Here is a 22,861-nt window from a genome sequence, read left to right as displayed (position 1 = left end):
CTCCTGTTCCTCCGTATCCAGAAGGAACAGGATATCTTACTCTGACTCCTAGCCCAGGGACCGGTCGGAGGGTAAGTTAGGGCTCTGAGGTTCCTGCGCATGGGTCCTCCTACCTTCAAGGTCGGCCCATGCAGGTAGGAGTTAGGGTCAGGTTAGGGACGCTGTAGGAGGTGACCTGCTCCCTAATCCTGTTTGTCCTGGTCAAGCAGCGACCATCATCCTTCGGCACACGGCTGAGGGTTTCCCCCATCCTCAGCCGTGACAAATAGATGCGGTTACATTTGTGGAAAGTGGCTAACAGAAAAAATAGGAAAGGAAAAGCAGTCTCCTCTGTTTGCTGTGGAACGAGCACACAGGGTGCCGTTTCGCCCCCCCCACCACCAGGTGCACCACCGCGCCCATTATTGCTTAGAGTCCTCCATTTTCGTGACTGGGATGCCATTTTGAGAGGAGCAAGAGACTGCACTGATTTGTCTATTGATGGGAACCGGTTCTCTTTGTTTCCTGATTTCTCATCTGACGTCCTAAAGAAGCGTGCACGTTTTATTGATGTTAAACGCAGACTGCGACTATTACAGCTTCCATATTTTATGCTATATCCTGCGAAACTGCGAGTCGTGGCGAAAGATAAAACACACTTATTTGAGGATCCGCATGCGGCATGTCAGTGGTTGGACTCCACTGAAAAGGATTTAAGGGAGGGCACTTAATCTGCCGATTGCCACAAGTTATTATGCTATCACCTTCTACCTTTTGTCTATATGGACAGTTGATAAATGCGGGGTCATGTTGGTTAGATGCCTGCACATAATGGTGTGGGGGGGGCAGACTGAGTGCTTGAGTCAATGACTTGCCCAGTACCGGAGACGAACTTTATTAATGTTTGCACTATGTCCTTTTCATCAGTTAGGCGTGTTATACTATAAGGGGGAGATCTGATATATGCTAGCACAGCCGGGAATGTATGCCACTTGCTAGTTTTTATTTAACGTTCCCCTTGTTTGCTATCTCATATTAGTCACTCCATTATCTGTGATACAATGAAAGCTTATATTAGAGGGACATACATTAAACGGATTAGTTCTCATAAAACTAAAAGCAGGGCACTTAAGACAGAACTGCTGGATAGAGTTCGGACTACGGAAGCTAAGTACATCTCTGACCCCTCCCTAGAAAATTCTTCGCACTGGACGGAGGCGCAAGATCTACTGAAGGAACATTTGATTAGTAGGGCTGGGGACAAACAATTTTTTAAGACTCAACATTATTTGATGGAAGGGGAATGTATGGGCCACCTACTAGCTACTATTATTAAGACCCAATCGGGCCCATCTTGTGTATTGGGAATTTGGGAATCACTAATAAAATGGGCATACAGGTATCGGGAGATTATCACATAATGAACATATTCCATGAGCACTATGCAGAAGTCTTTAAGTCCAGACTAGGGATTGACTGTAGTGACTGAGAGCAATACCTGCATAATATCCAGATGCCCAGCCTGTCTGATGATCAGAGGTTATTACTTGATGGGGACATTCAATTGGAAGAGATGGTATTGGCAGAGCAGTCGCTTCCTAACGGAAAAGCACCTGGGGGAGATGGTCTGCCTGGGGAATTCTACAAAAAACATAAAGAAGTTTTGCTCCCGCATCTCCTACAGGTGTTTAATGAATCTTATAGGACAGGTATTTTACCTAGCTCCCTGAGAGAAGCATTGGTGGTGGTGATCCCTAAACCAGATAAGGATCCTAATATGGTAGATTCATATAGACCCATCTCACTCTTAACAGTAGATATAAAAGTGTTGGCCAAGGTACTTGCTAATAGGCTCCTGAATGTTATCTCCCACATTATAGATGAAGATCAGTGCGGGTTTATGCCAGGAAAATCCACGTCATTAAATCTTAGGCGTCTGTTCCTCAATATTCAGATGAGGGGAACAGAATGGGATGCGAGATGCCCTGCAGTGGTCTCCTTAGACGCTGCAAAGGCCTTTGATAGTGTTGAATGGGAATACTTATGGGCGGTTATGGCAAAACTAGGATTCGGCCCTGGATACATTAATTGGGTAAAATTGCTCTATAGTCAACAGAGAGCTAGGCTGCGAATAAATAGTAAGCTATCCCCAATGATGACACTGGAGAGAGGCACCAGGCAGGGATGCCCTTTGTCACCCCTCCTGTTTGCCATTGCTATAGAGCCCCTGGCTTGTATTTTGCGTTCTATGCCACTGATTCGAGGTCTGGAGAGGGGGACAGAGTCTCGCTATATGCGGACGATATGTTATTATATGTTGGTGATCTGACATCATCAATAGATCCCAATTATATCATTAATCTCAGACTTGGGAAAACAGTCTGGTTTATTAATCAATTAGAATAAGTCAGTCATTCTTCCGCTGTCCCCTCTTCCGGAATCTCTTTGCTTAGATCATGTTAACCTGAAAGTGGTCTCCTCCTTTATATCTTGGGAGTCACTATTTCAGTACAGCCCGATCTTATGTAGCGAATAACCTAGTACCACTAATGGACAGATTTAAACAGAATGCGGTCACCTGGCATAAGCTTCCATTGTCAATGATAGGTAGAGGTAATCTTCTTAAGATGATATGGATGCCGCAATTGCTCTACATACTGCATAACTCACCAGTATGGATTCCCATGCATTATTATTATAAGTTACAGAGAATATTTAGATCCTTGTTATGGAAAAAATAAAAATAGTAGAATCCAATATGAAACATTACAGCGTGGTAAAGGGGGGGGGGGAGGGGGGGGGGGGGGGGGGGGGGGGAAGACAGGACTGGCGTTATCTAACCCCTTTATATATTTCTTAGCAGCTCAGTTGCAACACTTTAAGGACTGGGGGTCCCTGAGAGAGATGGGAAGATGTGGAGAATTGGTGAAGTGGGCATCTGGGGTCTGCCAGCCTATTTCGATTATGGAGAAAGATTTACCTGACTCTTTTAAACCCCTCCCAGTAGTAGGATTAATGAGGAGGGTCTGGGGGAAAGTTAGGGAAATTCTAGGTGTTCGGGAACTATTGGACCTGTCTCCTGTTTGGAATAACCCTCATTTAATAGAATTGTCCAAACTGCAGGGATTTTCTGATTGGGAACATAAAGGACTATGGAATTTAGGTCAACTATATTCATAAGGTATCCTAAAACAATTTGCACAACTTTGCACTGAATATGGCCTAGTGTCTACCCATTTCTATAAATACCTTCAGTTAAGGCACGCTATTAGTTCGCAGGATAAAGTGCGCCCCCTACAATTTGTATCACATCTCATACTTAAAAAACAGATCGCTCCTTTTACAGGACCTGGTTCTATTTCAGATGCTTATAATACTTTGCTATAGGTGCAGCTGAAAAAATATCGGCTTAAAGTTAAGTTGAAGTGGGAGAGGGATGTGGGCCCCATCTCAGACAGCCAATGGGAAGAAGTCCTTGCACAGATTCCTACTCTAACCCCTAGCGAAGAAGCTAGACTGTCTCAACTCTATATGATACACAGGGTATATAGAACTCCAATCTTATGGAAGGTGGGATATAGATCTGACTCCAAGTGTCCGAAATGTGAGGAAGAAGGGGTCGGATTGCTCCATATGCTGTAGAATTGCAGTGCGCTACAGGGCTATTGGACAGATATAATCAATTTATTAAACAAAATTTATAGCGCTAATTATAAACTGGATCCTAGGTTTTGCTTGCTTGGTATGTTAGATTCGGATAACTTGTCACCAAATGTTACAATCGGAATCAACAGAATCTTATATCAGGCACGCAAAACCCTAGCTGCTAAAAGCATACAGGCGCTTCCCCCAAGCATATCGGAATTCATTACCAGAATGAATACAGTCATAAGATTGGAAAGAGAAGTATACATGAAGCGTAATAGCATGTCAAAATTTGATACTGTTTGGGGCCCCTGGATTGACAGATCTGGCTATCTATTCTGAGGATCTTCTCGGGCTAGCCCGGGAGGGGAGAGATGGGGCCGATTGTGTTTGTTAAACCTCCTCAGGACCGCTGTACGCAGGATTGCGTCTTTGCAGCGGCCCTGCTCTTCTGGGTGGACGCGCCGGCGTGTCCTCTCGCAAGACGCGAGATTTCCTGTGAACGCGCGCGCACACAGGCGCGCGCGTTCACAGGATTGGAAGGTAAGAGAGTGGATCTCCAGCCTGCCAGCGGCGATCGTTCGCTGGCAGGCTGGAGATGTGATTTTTTTTAACCCCTAACAGGTATATTAGACGCTGTTTTGATAACAGCGTCTAATATACCTGCTACCTGGTCCTCTGGTGGTCCCCTTTGTTTGGATCGACCACCAGAGGACACAGGTAGCTCAGTAAAGTAGCACCAAACACCACTACACTACACCCCCCCCCCCCGTCACTTATTAACCCCTTATCAACCACTGATCACCCCATATAGACTCCCTGATCACCCCCCTGTCATTGATTACAGGGGGGTGATCAATGACAGGGGGGTAAAGCTCCATTCAGATGTCCGCATGATTTTTACGGATCCACTGATAGATGGATCGGATCCGCAAAACGCATACGGACGTCTGAATGGAGCCTTACAGGGGCGTGATCAATGACTGTGGTGATCACCCCATATAGACTCCCTGATCACCCCCCTGTCAGGCTGCATTCAGATGTACGTATGATTTTTACGGATCCACGGATCGGATCCGCAAAACACATACGGACATCTGAATGGAGCCTTATAGGGGGGTGATCAATGACAGGGGGGTGATCACCCCATATAGACTCCGTGATCACCCCCCTGTCATTGATCACTCCTCTGTAAGGCTCCATTCAGACATTTTTTTGGCCCAAGTTAGCAGAAATTATTTTTTTTTTTCTTACAAAGTCTCATATTCCACTAACTTGTGTCAAAAAATAAAATCTCACATGAACTCACCATACCCCTCACTGAATCCAAATGCGTAAATTTTTTTAGACATTTACATTCCAGACTTCTTCTCACGCTTTAGGGCCCCTAGAATGCCAGGGCAGTATAAATACCCCACAAGTGACCCCATTTCGGAAAGAAGACACCCCCAGGTATTCCGTGAGGGGCATATTGAGTCCATGAAAGATTGAAATTTTTGTCCCAAGTTAGCGGAAAGGGAGACTTTGTGAGAAAAAAATAAATAAAAATCAATTTCCGCTAACTTGAGCCAAAAAAAAAAAAATTCTATGAACTCGCCATGCCCCTCATTGAATACCTTGGGGTGTCTTCTTTCCAAAATGGGGTCACATGTGGGGTATTTATACTGCCCTGGCATTTTAGGGGCCCTAAAGCGTGAGAAGAAGTCTGGGATCCAAATGTCTAAAAATGCCCTCATAAAAAGGAATGTGGGCCCCTTTACGCATCTAGGCTGCAAAAAAGTGTCACACATCTGGTATCGCCGTACTCAGAAGAAGTTGGGCAATGTGTTTTGGGGTGTCATTTTACATATACCCATGCTGGGTGAGATAAATATCTTGGTCAAATGCCAACTTTGTATAAAAAAAATGGGAAAAGTTGTCTTTTGCCGAGATATTTCTCTCACCCAGCATGAGTATATGTAAAAAGACACCCCAAAACACATTGGCCAACTTCTCCTGAATATGGCGATACCACATGTGTGACACTTTTTTGCAGCCTAGGTGGGCAAAGGGGCCCACATTCCAAAGAGCACCTTTAGTATTTCACAGGTCATTTACCTACTTACCACACATTAGGGCCCCTGGAAAATGCCAGGGCAGTATAACTACCCCACAAGTGACCCCATTTTGGAAAGAAGACACCCCAAGGTATTCCGTGAGGAGCATGGCGAGTTCCTAGAATTTTATATTTTTTGTCACAAGTTAGTGGAAAATGATGATTTTTTTTTTCCCCCCTTACAAAGTCTCATATTCCACTAACTTGTGACAAAAAATAAAAACTTCCATGAACTCACTATGCCCATCAGCGAATATCTTGGGGTGTCTTCTTTCCAAAATGGGGTCACTTGTGGGGTAGTTATACTGCCCTGGCATTCTAGGGGCCTAAATGTGTGGTAAGGAGTTTGAAATCAAATTCTGTAAAAAATGACCGGTGAAATCCAAAAGGTGCTCTTTGGAATGTGGGCCCCTTTGCCCCACCTAGGCTGCAAAAAAGTGTCACACATCTGGTATCTCCGTATTCAGGAGAAGTTGGGGAATGTGTTTTGGGGTGTCATTTTACATATACCCATGCTGGGTGAGAGAAATATCTTGGCAAAAGACAACTTTTCCCATTTTTTTATACAAAGTTGGCATTTGACCAAGATATTTATCTCACCCAGCATGGGTATATGTAAAATGACACCCCAAAACACATTGCCCAACTTCTCCTGAGTACGGGGATACCAGATGTGTGACACTTTTTTGCAGCCTAGGTGGGCAAAGGGGCCCACATTCCAAAGAGCACCTTTCAGATTTCACCGGTCATTTTTTACAGAATTTGATTTCAAACTCCTTACCACACATTTGGGCCCCTAGAATGCCAGGGCTGTATAACTACCCCACAAGTCACCCCATTTTGGAAAGAAGACACCCAAAGGTATTCGCTGATGGGCATAGTGAGTTCATAGAACTTTTTATTTTTTGTCACAAGTTAGTGGAATATGAGACTTTGTAAGAAAAAAAAAAAAAAAAAATCATAATTTTCCGCTAACTTGTGACAAAAAATAAAAAGTTCTATGAACTCACTATGCCCATCAGCGAATACCTTAGGGTGTCTACTTTCCGAAATGGGGTCATTTGTGGGGTGTTTCTACTGTCTGGCCATTGTAGAACCTCAGGAAACATGACAGGTGCTCAGAAAGTCAGAGCTGCTTCAAAAAGCGGAAATTCACATTTTTGTACCATAGTTTGTAAACGCTATAACTTTTACCCAAACCATTTTTTTTTTTACCCAAACATTTTTTTTTTTAATCAAAGACATGTATAACAATAAACTTAGAGCAAAATTTATATATGGATGACGTTTTTTTTTGCAAAATTTGACAACTGAAAGTGAAAAGTCATTTTTTTGCAAAAAAAATCGTTAAATTTCGATTAATAACAAAAAAAGTAAAAATGTCAGCAGCAATGAAATACCACCAAATGAAAGCTCTATTAGTGAGAAGAAAAGGAGGTAAAATTCATTTGAGTGGTAAGTTGCATGACCGAGCAATAAACAGTGAAAGTAGTGTAGGTCAGAAGTGTAAAAAGTGGCGTGGTCTTTCAGGGTGTTTAAGCTATAGGGGCTGAGGTGGTTAAAGAGGACCTTTCACTAGAATAAAACATCTAAACTAACTATACAGACGTGTAGAGCGGCGCCCAGGGATCCCCCTACACTTACTGTTATACCTGGGCGCAGCTCCGTTCTCCCGTTATAGCCTCCGGTATCTTCATAGTTAGGCTCCACCCAGGGGAACCTGCCGGAGTCTCCTTCTCCCATGCTGTAGTGCTGGCCAATTGCAGCGCTCCGCTCATAGCCTGAGAGAAAAAAAAGCCTCTCAGGCTATGAGCTGAGCGCTGCGATTGGCCAGCGCTACAGCATGGGAGAATGAGATGCCGTCAGGTTCCCCTGGGTGGAGCCTAACTATGAAGATACCGGAGCCTATACCGGGCGAACAGAGCGGCACCCAGGTATAACAGTAAGTGCAGGGAGATCCCTGGGCGCCGCTCTACATGTCTGTATAGTTAGTTTAGATGTTTTATTCTAGTGAAAGGTCCTCTTTAATCCTAGTGTGCTGAAGTTTTATAGTGCATAGGTGATGTCATGGTCTGTTACTAAAGCAAATAGGTCTTACACATGTTTATGTTCATCTACTCACAACAAGGTCTTACAGTGGGTGGGGGAGTTTGGTTGTTGGATCTTTACGTTAAGGATCCTGTTTATTGACTATTCTGTTTTGTACAATGAGTATTTTTGCACTGTGTTGAACATAATATAGGACACAAGAATTTTGTAAAATGATATTGTTTATTTTTACAAAATAATAAAAATGTATCAGATTTAAAAAAAAGAAGACACCTATCTGCAAGAAGCCCCTGCAAAGCCCCACTGTTGAAAAAAAAAATAAAAAAAAAACACATGTGCTGAAGAGGTTACAATTTGTCAAAGAGCACATTGACTGGCCTAAAGATATATGGTGCAACATTTTGTGGACTGATGAAAGTAAGATTGTTCTTTTTGGGTCTAGTGGCCGGAGACAGTTTGTCAGATGACCCCCAAACACTGAATTGAAGCCACAGTGCACTGTGAAGACAGTGAAGCATGGTGGCACAAGCATCATGATATGGGGATGTTTCTCATACTAAGGTGTTGGGCCTATTTATCGCATACCAGGGATCATGGATCAGTTTAAATACATCAGAATACTTGAAGAGGTCATGCTGCCTTATGCTGAAGAGGAAATGCCCTTGAAATGGGTGTTCCAACAAGACCGCGACCCCAAACACACCAGTAAACGTGCAACATCTTTGTTCCAGACCAACAAGATTGACGTTATGGAGTGGCCAGCCCAATCCCCGGATCTTAATCCAATAGAAAACTTGTGGGGCGACATCAAAAATGCAGTTTGAGGCAAAACCAAGAAATAGAGAAGAACTGTGGAATGTAGTCCAATCATCCTGGCCTGGAATACCTGTTCACAGGTGCCAGAAGTTGGTTGACTCCATGCAACACAGATGTACAGCAGTTCTCAGAAACAGTGGTTATACAACTAAATATTAGTTAAGTGATTCAAAGAAAAGCAAAATCTTCAAACATTTTTCAGTTTATATAGTGAATGTTTGAGTTTGTAAAGAAGAATACAAACACTGCTTTTTTTTTTTTTTAAAACAGTCTAATATTCACTTTTCTTGACTTGAATTATATTAGAGGAACAATATTTTTTTTTATATTTTTCTTCATGTTTTGGATTTTGAATAGAATGTGTAGTGTTCCCAATGCATTTATGTTTTTCTGGAATTTAGCTATAATACGCATGCGGATCCTGTGATCGGACCACACCATGTACTGGCACCCTGATATTGCAGCTTAACATACTACAGTGCTCAGATTGCCCCATTCGCCAAAGCAAACAGAAATAAAAACGCACAGGCAAAAATTAAACAGGTGGTGTAAGTTTTATTCTTTTACAAGTACGATTATATACAAATTTGTAACACGTTACCACCGAACTCTTTTATTGACACTCCTGGTTTTATATTACGTGGGCATACCAAACCATTAACTAGAGTTAAAAACAGATTTAAGAAAAGCTTAAAAAAAAAAAAAAAAAAAAAAAAAGAAGAAAGAATAGTGACACAAAAAACTGAATGTTTAGTAGGTGGAAATGCACAGCTGTAGATATATGTCTTCACAGAAACAAGTTACTTACCAGCATGACAACTCTCCTCCATAGTTTTTTTTTTTTTTTATATTGGTAAATGCCAAACCCCTAACACACTCCATAATGCAAGCATGAATATATGTATGTACAAAGAGGCTTCTATAAGTACTTATTGTGCCCATTTGCACAGACAGCGTCCTGAATATTTACATACAAGTCATTTCTGATTTATGGATTTCATACCACCATCTTGAATATATCTGAACTAAGCACTTCAAGTTCTCTTACTATAAGTGAAATATGCTGAATAACTATATCACTGGTTTATGATAAGCAGGATGGCCGCCACAATCCATCTAACGTGCATCTTCTGCACACCAAAAGCTTAAAAAGACAACTACGACAGGGCTGGATTCTGTAGTATTTGCCCTGCATCATGGACAGCTTGCTTAAAGTTTATATTGACTCTTTCACAAATACACAGCTTAGCAGGAAAAACAAGATGTCAGTGCCAAGTAGCCTGGCATTGGGAACGGGATCTAACCAACCTATGTATACAGAGAATTCACAGAGACTACGCTGGCTGCAATCCCTTCTAAAGTGCCTTGTTACTATCTTGTTTTGGGTGCCATTTTAAAGGGGCGTCTGTCACCTCCAAAATCAGTATAAAAGGAAGCAGGCCACCATGTAGGGTAGGTGCCCCAAAACATTACCATACCTTTCTTGTGAAGATCCAGTCTCCTAAACCCAAGCAATGCTTCTTTTTATGCAAATTTGGTTTTTCAGTGCACCGCGAGTGGGGCGGCTGCATTCGGTGCACCCCGACTTCTCTGCATCATTGCTACCGGGAAGGTCTGGCAGAGCAAATGTGCACTAAACAGAGTCTTGCCCACACCCACAGTGCCTAGAAATCCTTTTGCATAAAAAGAAGCATTTCTCAGAATCAGAGGACTGGATTTTCAAATGAAAGTTATAGTTGTGTTTAGGGTCACCTACCCTACATGGAGGACTGCTTACTTTGAAACCGATCTGGGAGGTGACAGACTCCCTTTACATTTTCTGCATAGCCGATATCATTACTATGTAAAAAAGCTCTTAAAGCTCCACATACAAATCATTCAGTGTTACTGACTGTAGTTTAATCTAAACAATCAAAATGCTCATAAAGAACATAAGTAGGTGCCCTATGACTCGACACAGAGGGAGTTCGATAAACTCTTCAGCTGGGAGTCCGCAACTGCTTTAGTGCCATCGTTTTAATAAAACGCATTCCTTAGCCGTATTATATGAAGCAAGACTTTCTATATCGAGTCCTGAGCTCTTCTGAAAACATTTGACTTATATCTTATGAAGAAAATCAGATATTTTAAGTGTATGAACATGCAATATTAAACAGGCTGACGATATGTGCAGCTTTTTAAAGTAGCATAAGAGTGCAGCGGATAAATGCTGTGACATTTCCATTTAAAAGTCTTAAAGTAATCCACTAAATCAGCAGGAATGAACGTTGGTCTACATGGTCTTATTGAATGACTTATTCTATATATCTGAATATAAAATACCACACTTAGAGGGAATATGGAAAGAACCCAGAAATAAATGAGATTTAAAACCGATCAGACGAGATGAAAGTGAATCTGATGTGCAAAAGTCTGGCCACTAAGAACAAAACCCTTCCTTAAAATAAAGACTACACACAACAAAAGGGCAGGGCTATACTGTTGAGAAATGGCTGACTAGGTCTTCACAAGACTCCTTTTAAAGGTGGCAAATTGATGTCTCCACCGCAAACCTGTTCTCAAAGTGAATGATCTTTGTGCATTTTTCAGCCTCCCGTTTTTGCTTCCCTGTAAGAAAATAAAGACTTGTTAACACCACGGAGGGGCTTTTTACCAATACAACATTTTACACTTTCAGAAGCGTATGTAGCATAAAGCAGAGATCTGCAACATGTGGCTGTCCAGCTATTGGGAAACTACAACAGATTACTGCTGCGGAGGGTATTTTTTTTTTTTTTTTTAATGTATAGTTTGCCACAGCTCCTGAAATGCTTGGCAAATATACAACAGCAGTTAAAGGGGTTGTCCAGCACTACAAAAACATGCCTGCTTTCTTTTCAATAAACAGCTCCACACCTGCCTACGGATTGTGCCCGATATTGCAGATCAGATCCACTAAGGTTAATACGTCGGAGACGTATGGAGCTGTTTATTGGAAGAACGCAGCCATGTACTGTATTTCTATTCTTGGAAACCCTTTTAAAGGGGTTTTCTGGACTACTGATGATCTAACCTCAGGATATCTGATTGATGAGTGTCCAACTCCCAGCACCTTCACCCCTATCAGCTGTTTGAAGAGGCCAAGGTGCTCCATAGATCGCTGCAGCCTCTTCGTAAGCCAGCGACATCATGAGAATCGGTCACATGGCCTAAGTCAGGCATCCTCAAACTGCGGCCCTCCAGCTGTTGCAAAACTACAACTCCCAGCATGTCCGAACAGCCTACAGGTATCCGCCTACAGCAGGGCATTGTGGGAGTTTTACAACAGCTGGAGGGCCGCAGTTTGAGGATGCCAGAGCTGTGTTTGGCAAGCTGTGAGAGGCCACAGCTCTCATATGAGTGCTACAGTCTTTCCAAACAGGAGTTGGACCCTCGCCAATCTAATATTGATGACCTATCCATAAGATAGTTCATCAATACTGCACTCCCGGTAGATACCTTTGAATTGTAACTCATTTTTTTTTATTTGCTAGTTTATTATACCTGAGTTAGTCTGTCAATGATTGTCAAAAGATCTGTAATTACCTAATAACAGCTGTCATTAATGTCCCCTGTCCCTTTCCATTGCTCCCTTAAAAGACAGTTGCTATGGCTTGTCTCTGACTTAGTGTACTTTCACACTAGCATTATTCTTTTCCGGTATTCAGTTCTGTCCTAGCGGCTCAATACCGGAAAAAAACTGATCAGTTTTATCCTAATGCATTCTGAACGGAAAGCAATCCGTTCAGTACGCTTCAGTTCAGTCACTCTTATGGTATTTGGCTGGAGAAAACACTGCATCCATTGAAACGCATTAATGCCGGATCCGGCACCAAGTGTTCCGGATCAGTTTTGCCGGATTTCAGGTCTGTGCATGCTCAGACCTTTAAAAATGCAAAAAAATATATAAAAATACTGCATCCGTTTTTCCGGAGAGACTGATCCGGTGTTTCAATGCATTTGATAGACTGATCCGCATCCAGATCCGTCTACAAATGCTATCCGTTTGCACATGGATTTCCGGATCCGGCAGGCAGTTTCGGCGACGGACCTGCCTGCCGGATCTTCACAACGCAAGTGTGAAAGTACACTAAGAAGACAGGAAGACGAAGGGGCGGTCCTTCACACTGCATGCCTGCATTAGGCTTCAGAGTGAGGAGGCGGGTCTCAATAATCCAATCTGATTGGCTGACAGGGAGCTGCTGGCTACAGCAAGTGTGTATGTGAAGTGAGGGAAAGCAGTCTTGGCCTCCGAGAACTGGCAGAGGAGCCATCTTTAAAAAGTCCTCATATTGTAAATGTTTAACCAGCCGTAACTAAGGGAAAAACTCAAGGAAAACAGTGGTATGTGAAGAAACTAAAAATTGGTTTATGCATAATGCTGCTGCATAAGTAACATATGCTAAAAATTGATTTTGTTAAGAAAACATGACAGTTACACTTTAAATCATTTAGTCTGATCCCTCAAATACAAGTTTCCAAGGTGCTGTGTATCTTTAAAGGTTAAGACCATAGGCAATCACAAAATTCCTGCATGTGTCTGATCTGTACAGAAAAAGCTCTCAAAATAATATCTTCTCACACCACTCGGCTATTGGCTTGAAGCTTCACCTTACAAACTTCCTGTTCTGCCCGCCACCTACATGTGCTCTTTACATAATTACCTCCATTTCAGATAATTCCCTCTACTTTACGGTCCAAAAGCAGGGTGAAGCGGTTAAATGGATCAGTACATGTGCAGAGAGCAGGAAGCCCAGTAAGATGCATCAAATTATTTCCTACAGTTTGTAAAGCAGCTTTGAAACAATTATTTGATGAACCAGGGTGAAAGAATGATGACCCTAGAATTGAGATCAGCAACCTCAGGCACTCCAGCTGTTCTCAAACGACAACTCCTAGAATGCTCCATTTACTTCTGTGAGAGCTACAAAAATGGAGTAAGTGTGAATGCTGGGATTTGTAGTTTTACAGCAGCTGGAGTGCGAAAGGTTGATGATCCCTGCTCTAGAGCATCGACCTTACCAATTAGGAAAATCTTTGGTTTTAAGTTACATGCTGCTTTAGCTGTGCTTTATGGTAATAACTATATATACTACTCACTAAAAGTTAGGGATATTTGGCTTGTGGGTGAAATTTCAGGATGAGCCTAAAATGCGCTCTAACCTTTACAGGTGAACTTAATGTGACCTTATGCACATGTCCAACTGTTCAATGTTTCAGTACTTTCTGCACAACTTGCTGTTCTCTGACAAGGAGCTTATTGGCAAAATACACAACAGGTGTTTGATCCATGAAATCGCCCAATAAATTCCCTGTTTCAATTAAAATTGGTATTAAAAAAGTCCTCCTCATCATGCGGTTCACATTTTGACTTCATGAAAGCAAGATGACACCTAACAATTGATCAACAGTACTTCGCCATTGCGAGGCTTCAAGCAGGATGTTCTAAGAAGGAAGCGGCCACTGAGCTTAGAGTGTCACAGAAAGGCATAGAAGTGGACGTCCTTTGGCCACATCCCACACTGACGACCGCTTCATTGTGAACAATGCCCTGTGGAACCGGATGCTTAATGCCACACAACTGCAGGTACATTAAAGGGAGATGAGAGGCACCCAAGTGTCACGTCAGACCATTCGAAAACCGTTTACATCAGCATGGTCTGCATGCTAGACAATCTGCAAGGGTACCTGACCACACCACCAGGCACAGATGTCATTGTCTTGCATGAGCCAGGGAGCATCTATGCTGGACAAGGGACTAGGGATGAGCGAACCCGAACTGTATAGTTCGGGTTCGTACCGAATTTTGGGGTGTCCGTGACACGGACCCGAACATTTTCGTAGAAGTCCGGGTTAGAGTTCGGTGTTCGGCGCTTTCTTGGCGCTTTTTGTAAGCGTCATACTACTTGGCTCAAGAGGCCATCACAGCCATGCCTACTATTGGCATGGCTGTGATTGGCCAGTGCACCATGTGACCCAGCCTCTATTTAAGCTGGAGTCACGTAGCGCCGCACGTCACTCTGCTATGATCAGTATAGGGAGAGGTTGCAGCTGCGACGTTAGGGCGAGATTAGGCAGATTAACTCCTCCAAAAGACTTCATTCTGTGATCGATCTGCAGCTGTGGATCATTGAAGTGCTATTATTGACTTGCTCACTTTTTTGAGGCTGCCCAGAGCGTTTTTAGATCACTTTTTTCTGGGGTGATCGGCGGCCATTTTGTGACTTGTGGTGCGCCAGCACGAGCTATCACCAAGTGTATTTAACCATCGATAGTGTGGTTATTTTGTGCTATATCCTACATCAGCTGCAGGCTGAGCCTGTGTCACCCAAGTGCATTTAACTATCAACAGTGTGGTTATTTTTTGGCCATATATTACATCAGGGGCAAGTTGAGCCTGTCACCCAGCGCCTAAAAAATAGACCTGACATTTCTATTCAACCAAATCTGCACAGTTTTAGCTGGTCAAGTTATTTGTAGTGACCGTAAAAGCAGACTTTTTGTTCTGGGTTGAAAAAGCATTCCCAAATTTGCCATTCTCAAAATAACTAGTTTGTGGTATTTGAGGCCTACTTGAAATCTATCCCAAAAAGAAAATCTTACATTGAAGGTATTGATAGTGTCATTCAGAAAAACCTAAGACACACGCTAGCGTGCTGATAGAAGTGTGATTCTGTGATTAAACCTATAACTGTCACACAGCGCAAAAAAAAAAAAACAGGTCTCACATCTCTATTCAACCAAATCTGCACAGTTTTAGCTGGTCAAGTTATTTGTAGTGACCGTAAAAGCAGACTTTTTGTTCTGGGTTGAAAAAGCATTCCCAAATTTGCCATTCTCAAAATTGTGGTGAACGGGAACAATGAGGAAAACATCTAATAAGGGACGCGGACGTGGACATGGTCGTGGTGGTGTTAGTGGACCCTCTGGTGCTGGGAGAGGACGTGGCCGTTCTGCCACAGCCACACGTCCTAGTGAACCAACTACCTCAGGTCCCAGTAGCCAGCAGAATTTACAGCGATATTTGGTGGGGCCCAATGCCGTTCTAAGGATGGTAAGGCCTGAGCAGGTACAGGCATTAGTCAATTGGGTGGCCGACAGTGGATCCAGCACGTTCACATTATCTCCCACCCAGTCTTCTGCAGAAAGCGCACAGATGGCGCATGAAAACCAAGCCCATCAGTCTGTCACATCACCCCCATGCATATCAGGGAAACTGTCTGAGCCTCAAGTTATGCAGCAGTCTCTTATGCTGTTTGAAGACTCTGCTGCCAGGGTTTCCCAAGGGCATCCACCTAGCCCTTCCCCAGGGGTGGAAGAGATAGAATGCACTAACGCACAACCACTTATGTTTCCTGATGATGAGGACATGGTAATACCACCTCAGCACGTCTCTGATGATGACGAAACACAGGTGCCAACTGCTGCGTCTTTCTGCAGTGTGCAGACTGAACAGGAGGTCAGGGATCAAGACTGGGTGGAAGACGATGCAGGGGACGATGAGGTCCTAGACCCCACATGGAATGAAGGTCGTGCCACTGACTTTCACAGTTCGGAGGAAGAGGCAGTGGTGAGACCGAGCCAACAGCGTAGCAAAAGAGGGAGCAGTGGGCAAAATCAGAACACCCGCCGCCAAGAGACTCCGCCTGCTACTGACTGCCGCCATCTGGGACCGAGCACCCCAAAGGCAGCTTCAAGGAGTTCCCTGGCATGGCACTTCTTCAAACAATGTGCTGACGACAAGACCAGAGTGGTTTGCACGCTGTGCCATCAGAGCCTGAAGCGAGGCATTAACGTTCTGAACCTTAGCACAACCTGCATGACCAGGCACCTGCATGCAAAGCATGAACTGCAGTGGAGTAAACACCTTAAAAACAAGGAAGTCACTCAGGCTCCCCCTGCTACCTCTTCTGCTGCTGCCGCCTCGGCCTCTTCTGCTGCTGCTGCCGCCTCGGCATCTTCCTCCGCCTCTGGAGGAACGTTGGCACCTGCCGCCCAGCAAACATGGGATGTACCACCAACACCACCACCTGCGTCACCAAGCATCTCAACCATGTCACACGGCAGCGTTTAGCTCTCCATCTCACAAACATTTGAGAGAAAGCGTAAATTCTCACCTAGCCACCCTCGATCCCTGGCCCTGAATGCCAGCATTTCTAAACTACTGGCCTATGAAATGCTGTCATTTAGGCTGGTGGACACACACAGCTTCAAACAGCTCATGTCACTTGCTGTCCCACAGTATGTTGCTCCCAGCCGCCACTACTTCTCCAAGAGAGCCGTGCCTTCCCTGCACAAACAAGTGTCCGATAAAATCAAGTGTGCACTGCGCAACGCCATCTGTGGCAAGGTCCACCTAACCACAGATACGTGGACCAGTAAGCACGGCTAGGGACGCTATATCTCCCTAACTGCACACTGGGTAAATGTAGTGGCGGCTGGGCCCCAGGCGGAGAGCTATTTGGCGCACGTCCTTCCGCCGCCAAGGATCGCAGGGCAACATTCTTTGCCTCCTGTCTCCTCCTCCTCCTACTCAGCTTCCTCCTCCTCTTCTTCCACCTGCTCATCCAGTCAGCCACACACCTTCACCACCAACTTCAGCACAGCACGGGGTAAACGTCAGCAGGCCATTCTGAAACTCATATGTTTGGGGGACAGGCCCCACACCGCACAGGAGTTGTGGCGGGGTATAGAACAACAGACCGACGAGTGGTTGCTGCCGGTGAGCCTCAAGCCCGGCCTGGTGGTGTGCGATAATGGGCGAAATCTCGTTGCAGCTCTGGGACTAGCCGGTTTGACGCACATCCCTTGCCTGGCGCATGTGCTGAATTTGGTGGTGCAGAAGTTCATTCGCAACTACCTCGACATGTCAGAGCTGCTGCATAAAGTGCGGGCCGTCTGTTCGCGCTTCCGGCGTTCACACCCTGACGCTGCTCGCCTGTCTGCGCTACAGCGTAACTTCAGCCTTCCCGCTCACCGCCTCATATGCGACGTGCCCACCAGGTGGAACTCCACCTTGCATATGCTGGACAGACTGTGCGAGCAGCAGCAGGCCATAGTGGAGTTTCAGCTGCAGCACGCACGGGTCAGACGCACTGCGGATCAGACCCACTTCACCACCAATGACTGGGCCTCCATGCGAGACCTGTGTGCCCTGTTGCGCTGTTTCGAGTACTCCACCAACATGGCCAGTGGCGATGACGCCGTTATCAGCGTTACAATACCACTTCTATGTCTCCTTGAGAAAACACTTAGGGCGATGATGGAAGAGGAGGTGGCCCAGGAGGAAGAGGGGTCATTTTTAGCACTTTCAGGCCAGTCTCTTCGAAGTGACTCAGAGGGAGGTTTTTTGCAACACCAGAGGCCAGGTACAAATGTGGCCAGACAGGGCCCACTACTGGAGGACGAGGATGAAGCATGTTCACAGCGGGGTGGCACCCAAAGCAGCTCGGGCCCATCACTGGTGCGTGGCTGGGGGGAAACACAGGACGATGACGATACGCCTCCCACAGAGGACAGCTTGTCCTTACCTCTGGGCAGCCTGACACACATGAGCGACTACATGCTGCAGTGCCTGCGCAACGACAGCAGAGTTGCCCACATTTTAACGTGTGCGGACTACTGGGTTGCCACCCTGCTGGATCCCCGGTACAAAGACAATGTGCCCACCTTACTTCCTACACTGGAGCGTGATAGGAAGATGCGCGAGTACAAGCGCACGTTGGTAGACGCGCTACTGAGAGCATTCCCAAATGTCACAGGGGAACCAGTGGAAGCCCAAGGCGAAGGCAGAGGAGGAGCAAGAGGTCGCCAACGCAGCTCCTCTGAGGGCAGGGTTAGCATGGCAGAGATGTGGAAAAGTTTTGTCAACACGCCACAGCTAAGTGCACCACCACCTGATACGGAACGTGTTAGCAGGAGGCAACATTTCACTAACATGGTGGAACAGTACCTGTGCACACCCCTCCACGTACTGACTGATGGTTCGGCCCCATTCAACTTCTGGGTCTCCAAATTGTCCACGTGGCCAGAGCTAGCCTTTTATGCCTTGGAGGTGCTGGCCTGCCCGGCGGCCAGCGTTTTGTCTGAACGTGTATTCAGCACGGCAGGGGGCGTCATTACAGACAAACGCAGCCGCCTGTCTACAGCCAATGTGGACAAGCTGACGTTCATAAAAATGAACCAGGCATGGATCCCACAGGACCTGTCCATCCCTTGTGCAGATTAGATATTAACTACCTCCCCTTAACCATATATTATTCTACTCCAGGGCACTTCCTCATTCAATACTATTTTTAATTTCATTTTACCATTATATTGCGGGGCAACCCAAAGTTGAATGAACCTCTCCTCTGTCTGGGTGCCAGGGCCTAAATGTGTGACAGTGGCCTGTTCCAGTGGTGGGTGACGTGAAGCTTGATTCTCTGCTATGACATGAATACAGATTCTGCGCTGACATAAGGCCAGATTCTCTGTTACGGGACCGCTCTCCTCTGCCTGGGCCTAAATGTGTGACAGTGGCCTGTTCCAGTGGTGGCTGACGTGAAGCCTGATTCTCTGCTATGACATGAAGACAGATTCTGCGCTGACATAAGGCCAGATTCTCTGTTACGGGACCTCTCTCCTCTGTCTGGGTGCCGGGGCCTAAATGTGTGACAGTGGCCTGTTCCAGTGGTGGGTGACGTGAAGCCTGATTCTCTGCTATGACATGAAGACAGATTCTGCGCTGACATAAGGCCAGATTCTCTGTTACGGGACCTCTCTCCTCTGTCTGGGTGCCGGGGCCTAAATGTGTGACAGTGGCCTGTTCCAGTGGTGGGTGACGTGAAGCCTGATTCTCTGCTATGACATGAAGACTGATTCTGCGCTGACATGAAGCCAGATTCTCTGCTATGGCATGAAGAGACTGATTCTCTGCTGACGTGAAGCCAGATTCTCTGCTATGGGACCACTGTCCAATTGATATTGGTTCATTTTTATTTTTTTTATTTTAATTCATTTCCCTATCCACATTTGTTTGCAGGGGATTTACCTATATGTTGCTGCCTTTTGCAGCCCTCTAGCTCTTTCCTGGGCTGTTTTACAGCCTTTTTAGTGCCCAAAAGTTCGGGTCCCCATTGACTTCAATGGGGTTTGGGTTCGGATCCCGAACCTGAACATTTACGGGAAGTTTGGCCGAACTTCTCGAACCCGAACATCCAGGTGTTCGCTCAACTCTACAAGGGACCAGTGGGCCTCAGTGCTGTTCACTGATTAAATTCAATTCACACTGAGCAGAAATGATGGCCGCCAACGATGTTGGAGACGTAAAGAAGAGCGCTATGCATCAGCCACTGTTGTCATCAGACAAGACTTTGATGGTGGTGGTGTTACAGTGTGTCTAGTCAATACAGAACTGCCCTACACTTTGTGAATGGTACAGTGACAAGCCCATACTATTTAAATAACATCATTAATCGTGTCATTGTGCCTCTGCATGAACACAGGACTAATTTCATCTTCATGGACAACAATGCGCCAGCTCATCAAGGTCATATCATTAGGGAACGGCTGCTGGAGACTGGGGTACCTCAAATGGAGTGGCCTGCACTTTCTCCAGACCTGAACCCCATTGAAAACCTATGGGATCAGCTGAGTCGCCGTGTAGAGGCTTGTAACTCTGTACCCCTGAACCTCAATGACCTGCGGACCGCACTTCAAGAAGAGCGGGATTCTATGCCTCAGCAGACAATAAGTGAACTTGTGAACAGCATGAGACGTTAGCCAAGCTGTAAGACCACATGACAAGTTATTGTCAATGTCTCAATAACTTATCATGTGGTCTTGTTACAGCTTGGTATACCCACCTCTGGTGTTCGTTTTTGTTTCATTAAATTGTTTGATATGAGGAAATCACTATTGCATGCTTCTACTTAAAATGTCCTACTTTGATATAATATCACTGTAGCGTGAACGTTTTAAATTTCCCCCGAAAGCCAAATATCCCTATCTTTTTGTGAGTAGTGTAATTAACCTGTGTCTAGGCCGATTAGACAAGTACAATATAGAATTGCAGACCTCCACTATTATCATTTTCAATATGGTCAGTACCATGAATAACGTTTCTACGCTGGAGTTTGTAGGTCTCCTTGTCCTGACAAAGGCGGCGGATAAAGACACCCAGTTGGTCCACATTTTCAATGCGATCAGTAACTACCATCTGCTCATGAATTAAATAAGACTGAGGGAGATATGTTCCAGCCTGTAGAAAAAGAAAGGGAAAAAAAAAAAATTTGGGAAAATTAAGCCAATTTAAAGAGCATCTGTCACCAGGATCAACCCTATACAACCAGGCGTATATCCTGGTAGGGACGATGAAGCAGAGTAAAACAATTCCTTTCTTAGCAGTGTAGGTGCTGGCATTCAGGAGAAATTAAACTTTTATTTTTGGAGCACCAGGAGGCGGGCTTATGCGGCTTAAGCACCGCTTCAGCGACGCTCCTGGTGCTCCATACTGATGCCTCCATTATTATAAACAATGCCCCATCCCCCAAGATTGACAGTGATTCAAACGCTGATCTCTAGCACCTGCACACTGGTTCTCTAGCATGCCAAGCAGTGATGATTAGTGCGCATGCGCCGTTGAAGTCACTGAACTCGGAAGTGAAGGCGCCTTCTGCTTCATCTGCAGTCACCTCTACTTACCGAGTTTAGTGACGTCACCAGCATGTGCGCACTAATCATCTTCTCTACTCAAACCGCATAAGCCCGTCTCCTGGTGCTCCAATAGCTCATCTGCATAAAACTAGAAGTGCTCATTTCTCCTGAACATCGGCATCTACCCTGCAAAGAAAAGGTATGGTTTTACTTGGCTTCATCAACCCTACCAGGCTATATGCCTGGTTGTATAGAGTTGATCCTGGTGACAGAGCCTTTTTAAAGGGTATCTGTCAGCAGATTTGGACCTATGTAACTGGTTCACCTGTTGCATGTGCGCTTGGCAGCTGAAGACATCTGTGTTGGCCCCATTTTCATATGTGCCCGCATTGCTGAGAAAAATGATGTTTTAATATATGCAACAGGGACGTTGCCCTTAGTCCTAAAGGCTCTGCTCTCTCTGTAACTGCCGTGCCCTCTCCATTTGATTGATAGGGCCAAGCAATGAAATCATCATGCCTGGCCCTGTCAAAGTGCAGAGGGTGCAGCAGTTGCAGAGAGAGCAGAGCCTCTAGGTGTAATGCCAATGTCCCTGTTGCTCCTAGAGGCTCATTTGCATATATAATAAAACATCATTTTTCTCAGCAATGCGGGCACATATGAACATGGGACCAACACAAATGCCTTCAACTGCCAATTGCAACAGGTCAGACAGTTTCATAGGTACAAATATGCTGAGAGATGGTCTTTAAGCCAAAATACAACAGTTTGCATAAAAATCTTTCATATTTTGCATTCATGGACATCTCTTCTGGAAGATCTGCCAGATGCTCTCATAATAACCGTTAGTAATTCAACCTTTGAAAGACTATTGTTAGAGATTCTTGCCTATGGTACTAAAATGACATTGGTTGGAACAGATAAATTTTTCTTAACACTACAATTACATTGTTTAATCAAAGGTGCAGCTATGCATAAGAATACTGGAATGCAGATTAAATCAAATCTCTAATTCAAGATTTACTGATAAAACAGATGACTTGCTAGGTTGCTATGGACAACTAAGGCTGCTTTCACACTAGGGTTTTTTGCGGATCCGCCATGGATTTGCAAAAATGATTCCGTTACAATAATACAACTGCATGCATCAGTCATGAACGGATCCGGTTGTATTATGTTCTATATATCCAAGACGGATCAGTCATGAACCCAATTGAAAGTCAATGGGGGACGAATCAGTTTTCTATTGTGTCAGAGGAAACGGATCCGTCCCCATTGACTTACATTGTGTGTCAGGATGGATCTGTCTTGCTCCGCACCACATCGGACAGAAAAATGCTGCTTGCAGCGTTATTCTGTCCGCAATGGGGACACAACCAAACAGAATGGAATGCATCTTGGTGCATTCCGTTTCATTCAGTTTTGTCCCCATTGACAATGAATAGGGACAAAACTGCAGAGTTTTCTTCCGCTATTGAGATCCTATGACGGATATATCAATAGCAGAATTGAAAACGCTAATGTGAAAGTAGACTAAGCCAGCTTTTCTTTACACCATTTTTGATAAAACTCTGCAGCAACAGCCATGGCCCATTGACACAATAGAGAGGAGGAGACTATTTA

At 44.7% G+C, this 22,861-nt stretch overlaps 1 protein-coding gene across 1 annotated transcript in view; it reads right to left on the bottom strand.

Moving 5' to 3' along the window:
* Window positions 1-9,119: 9,119 nt before the first annotated feature.
* Window positions 9,120-22,861, bottom strand: part of ITM2B (integral membrane protein 2B) — a 58,710-nt gene continuing 44,968 nt past the window's right edge. The window contains exons 5-6 of the mRNA XM_040425457.1: window positions 20,693-20,843; window positions 9,120-11,191 (exon numbers count right to left, since the gene is read on the bottom strand). Coding sequence (XP_040281391.1) covers window positions 11,103-11,191; window positions 20,693-20,843 — 240 coding nt within the window. The 3' untranslated portion in view covers window positions 9,120-11,102. The remainder of the gene's footprint in view (window positions 11,192-20,692; window positions 20,844-22,861) is intronic.

This window comes from Bufo bufo, chromosome 3 (genome assembly GCF_905171765.1).
Source record: "Bufo bufo chromosome 3, aBufBuf1.1, whole genome shotgun sequence".
Classification (NCBI taxonomy): domain Eukaryota; kingdom Metazoa; phylum Chordata; class Amphibia; order Anura; family Bufonidae; genus Bufo; species Bufo bufo.
This window is presented reverse-complemented; position numbering and strand designations above follow the sequence as displayed.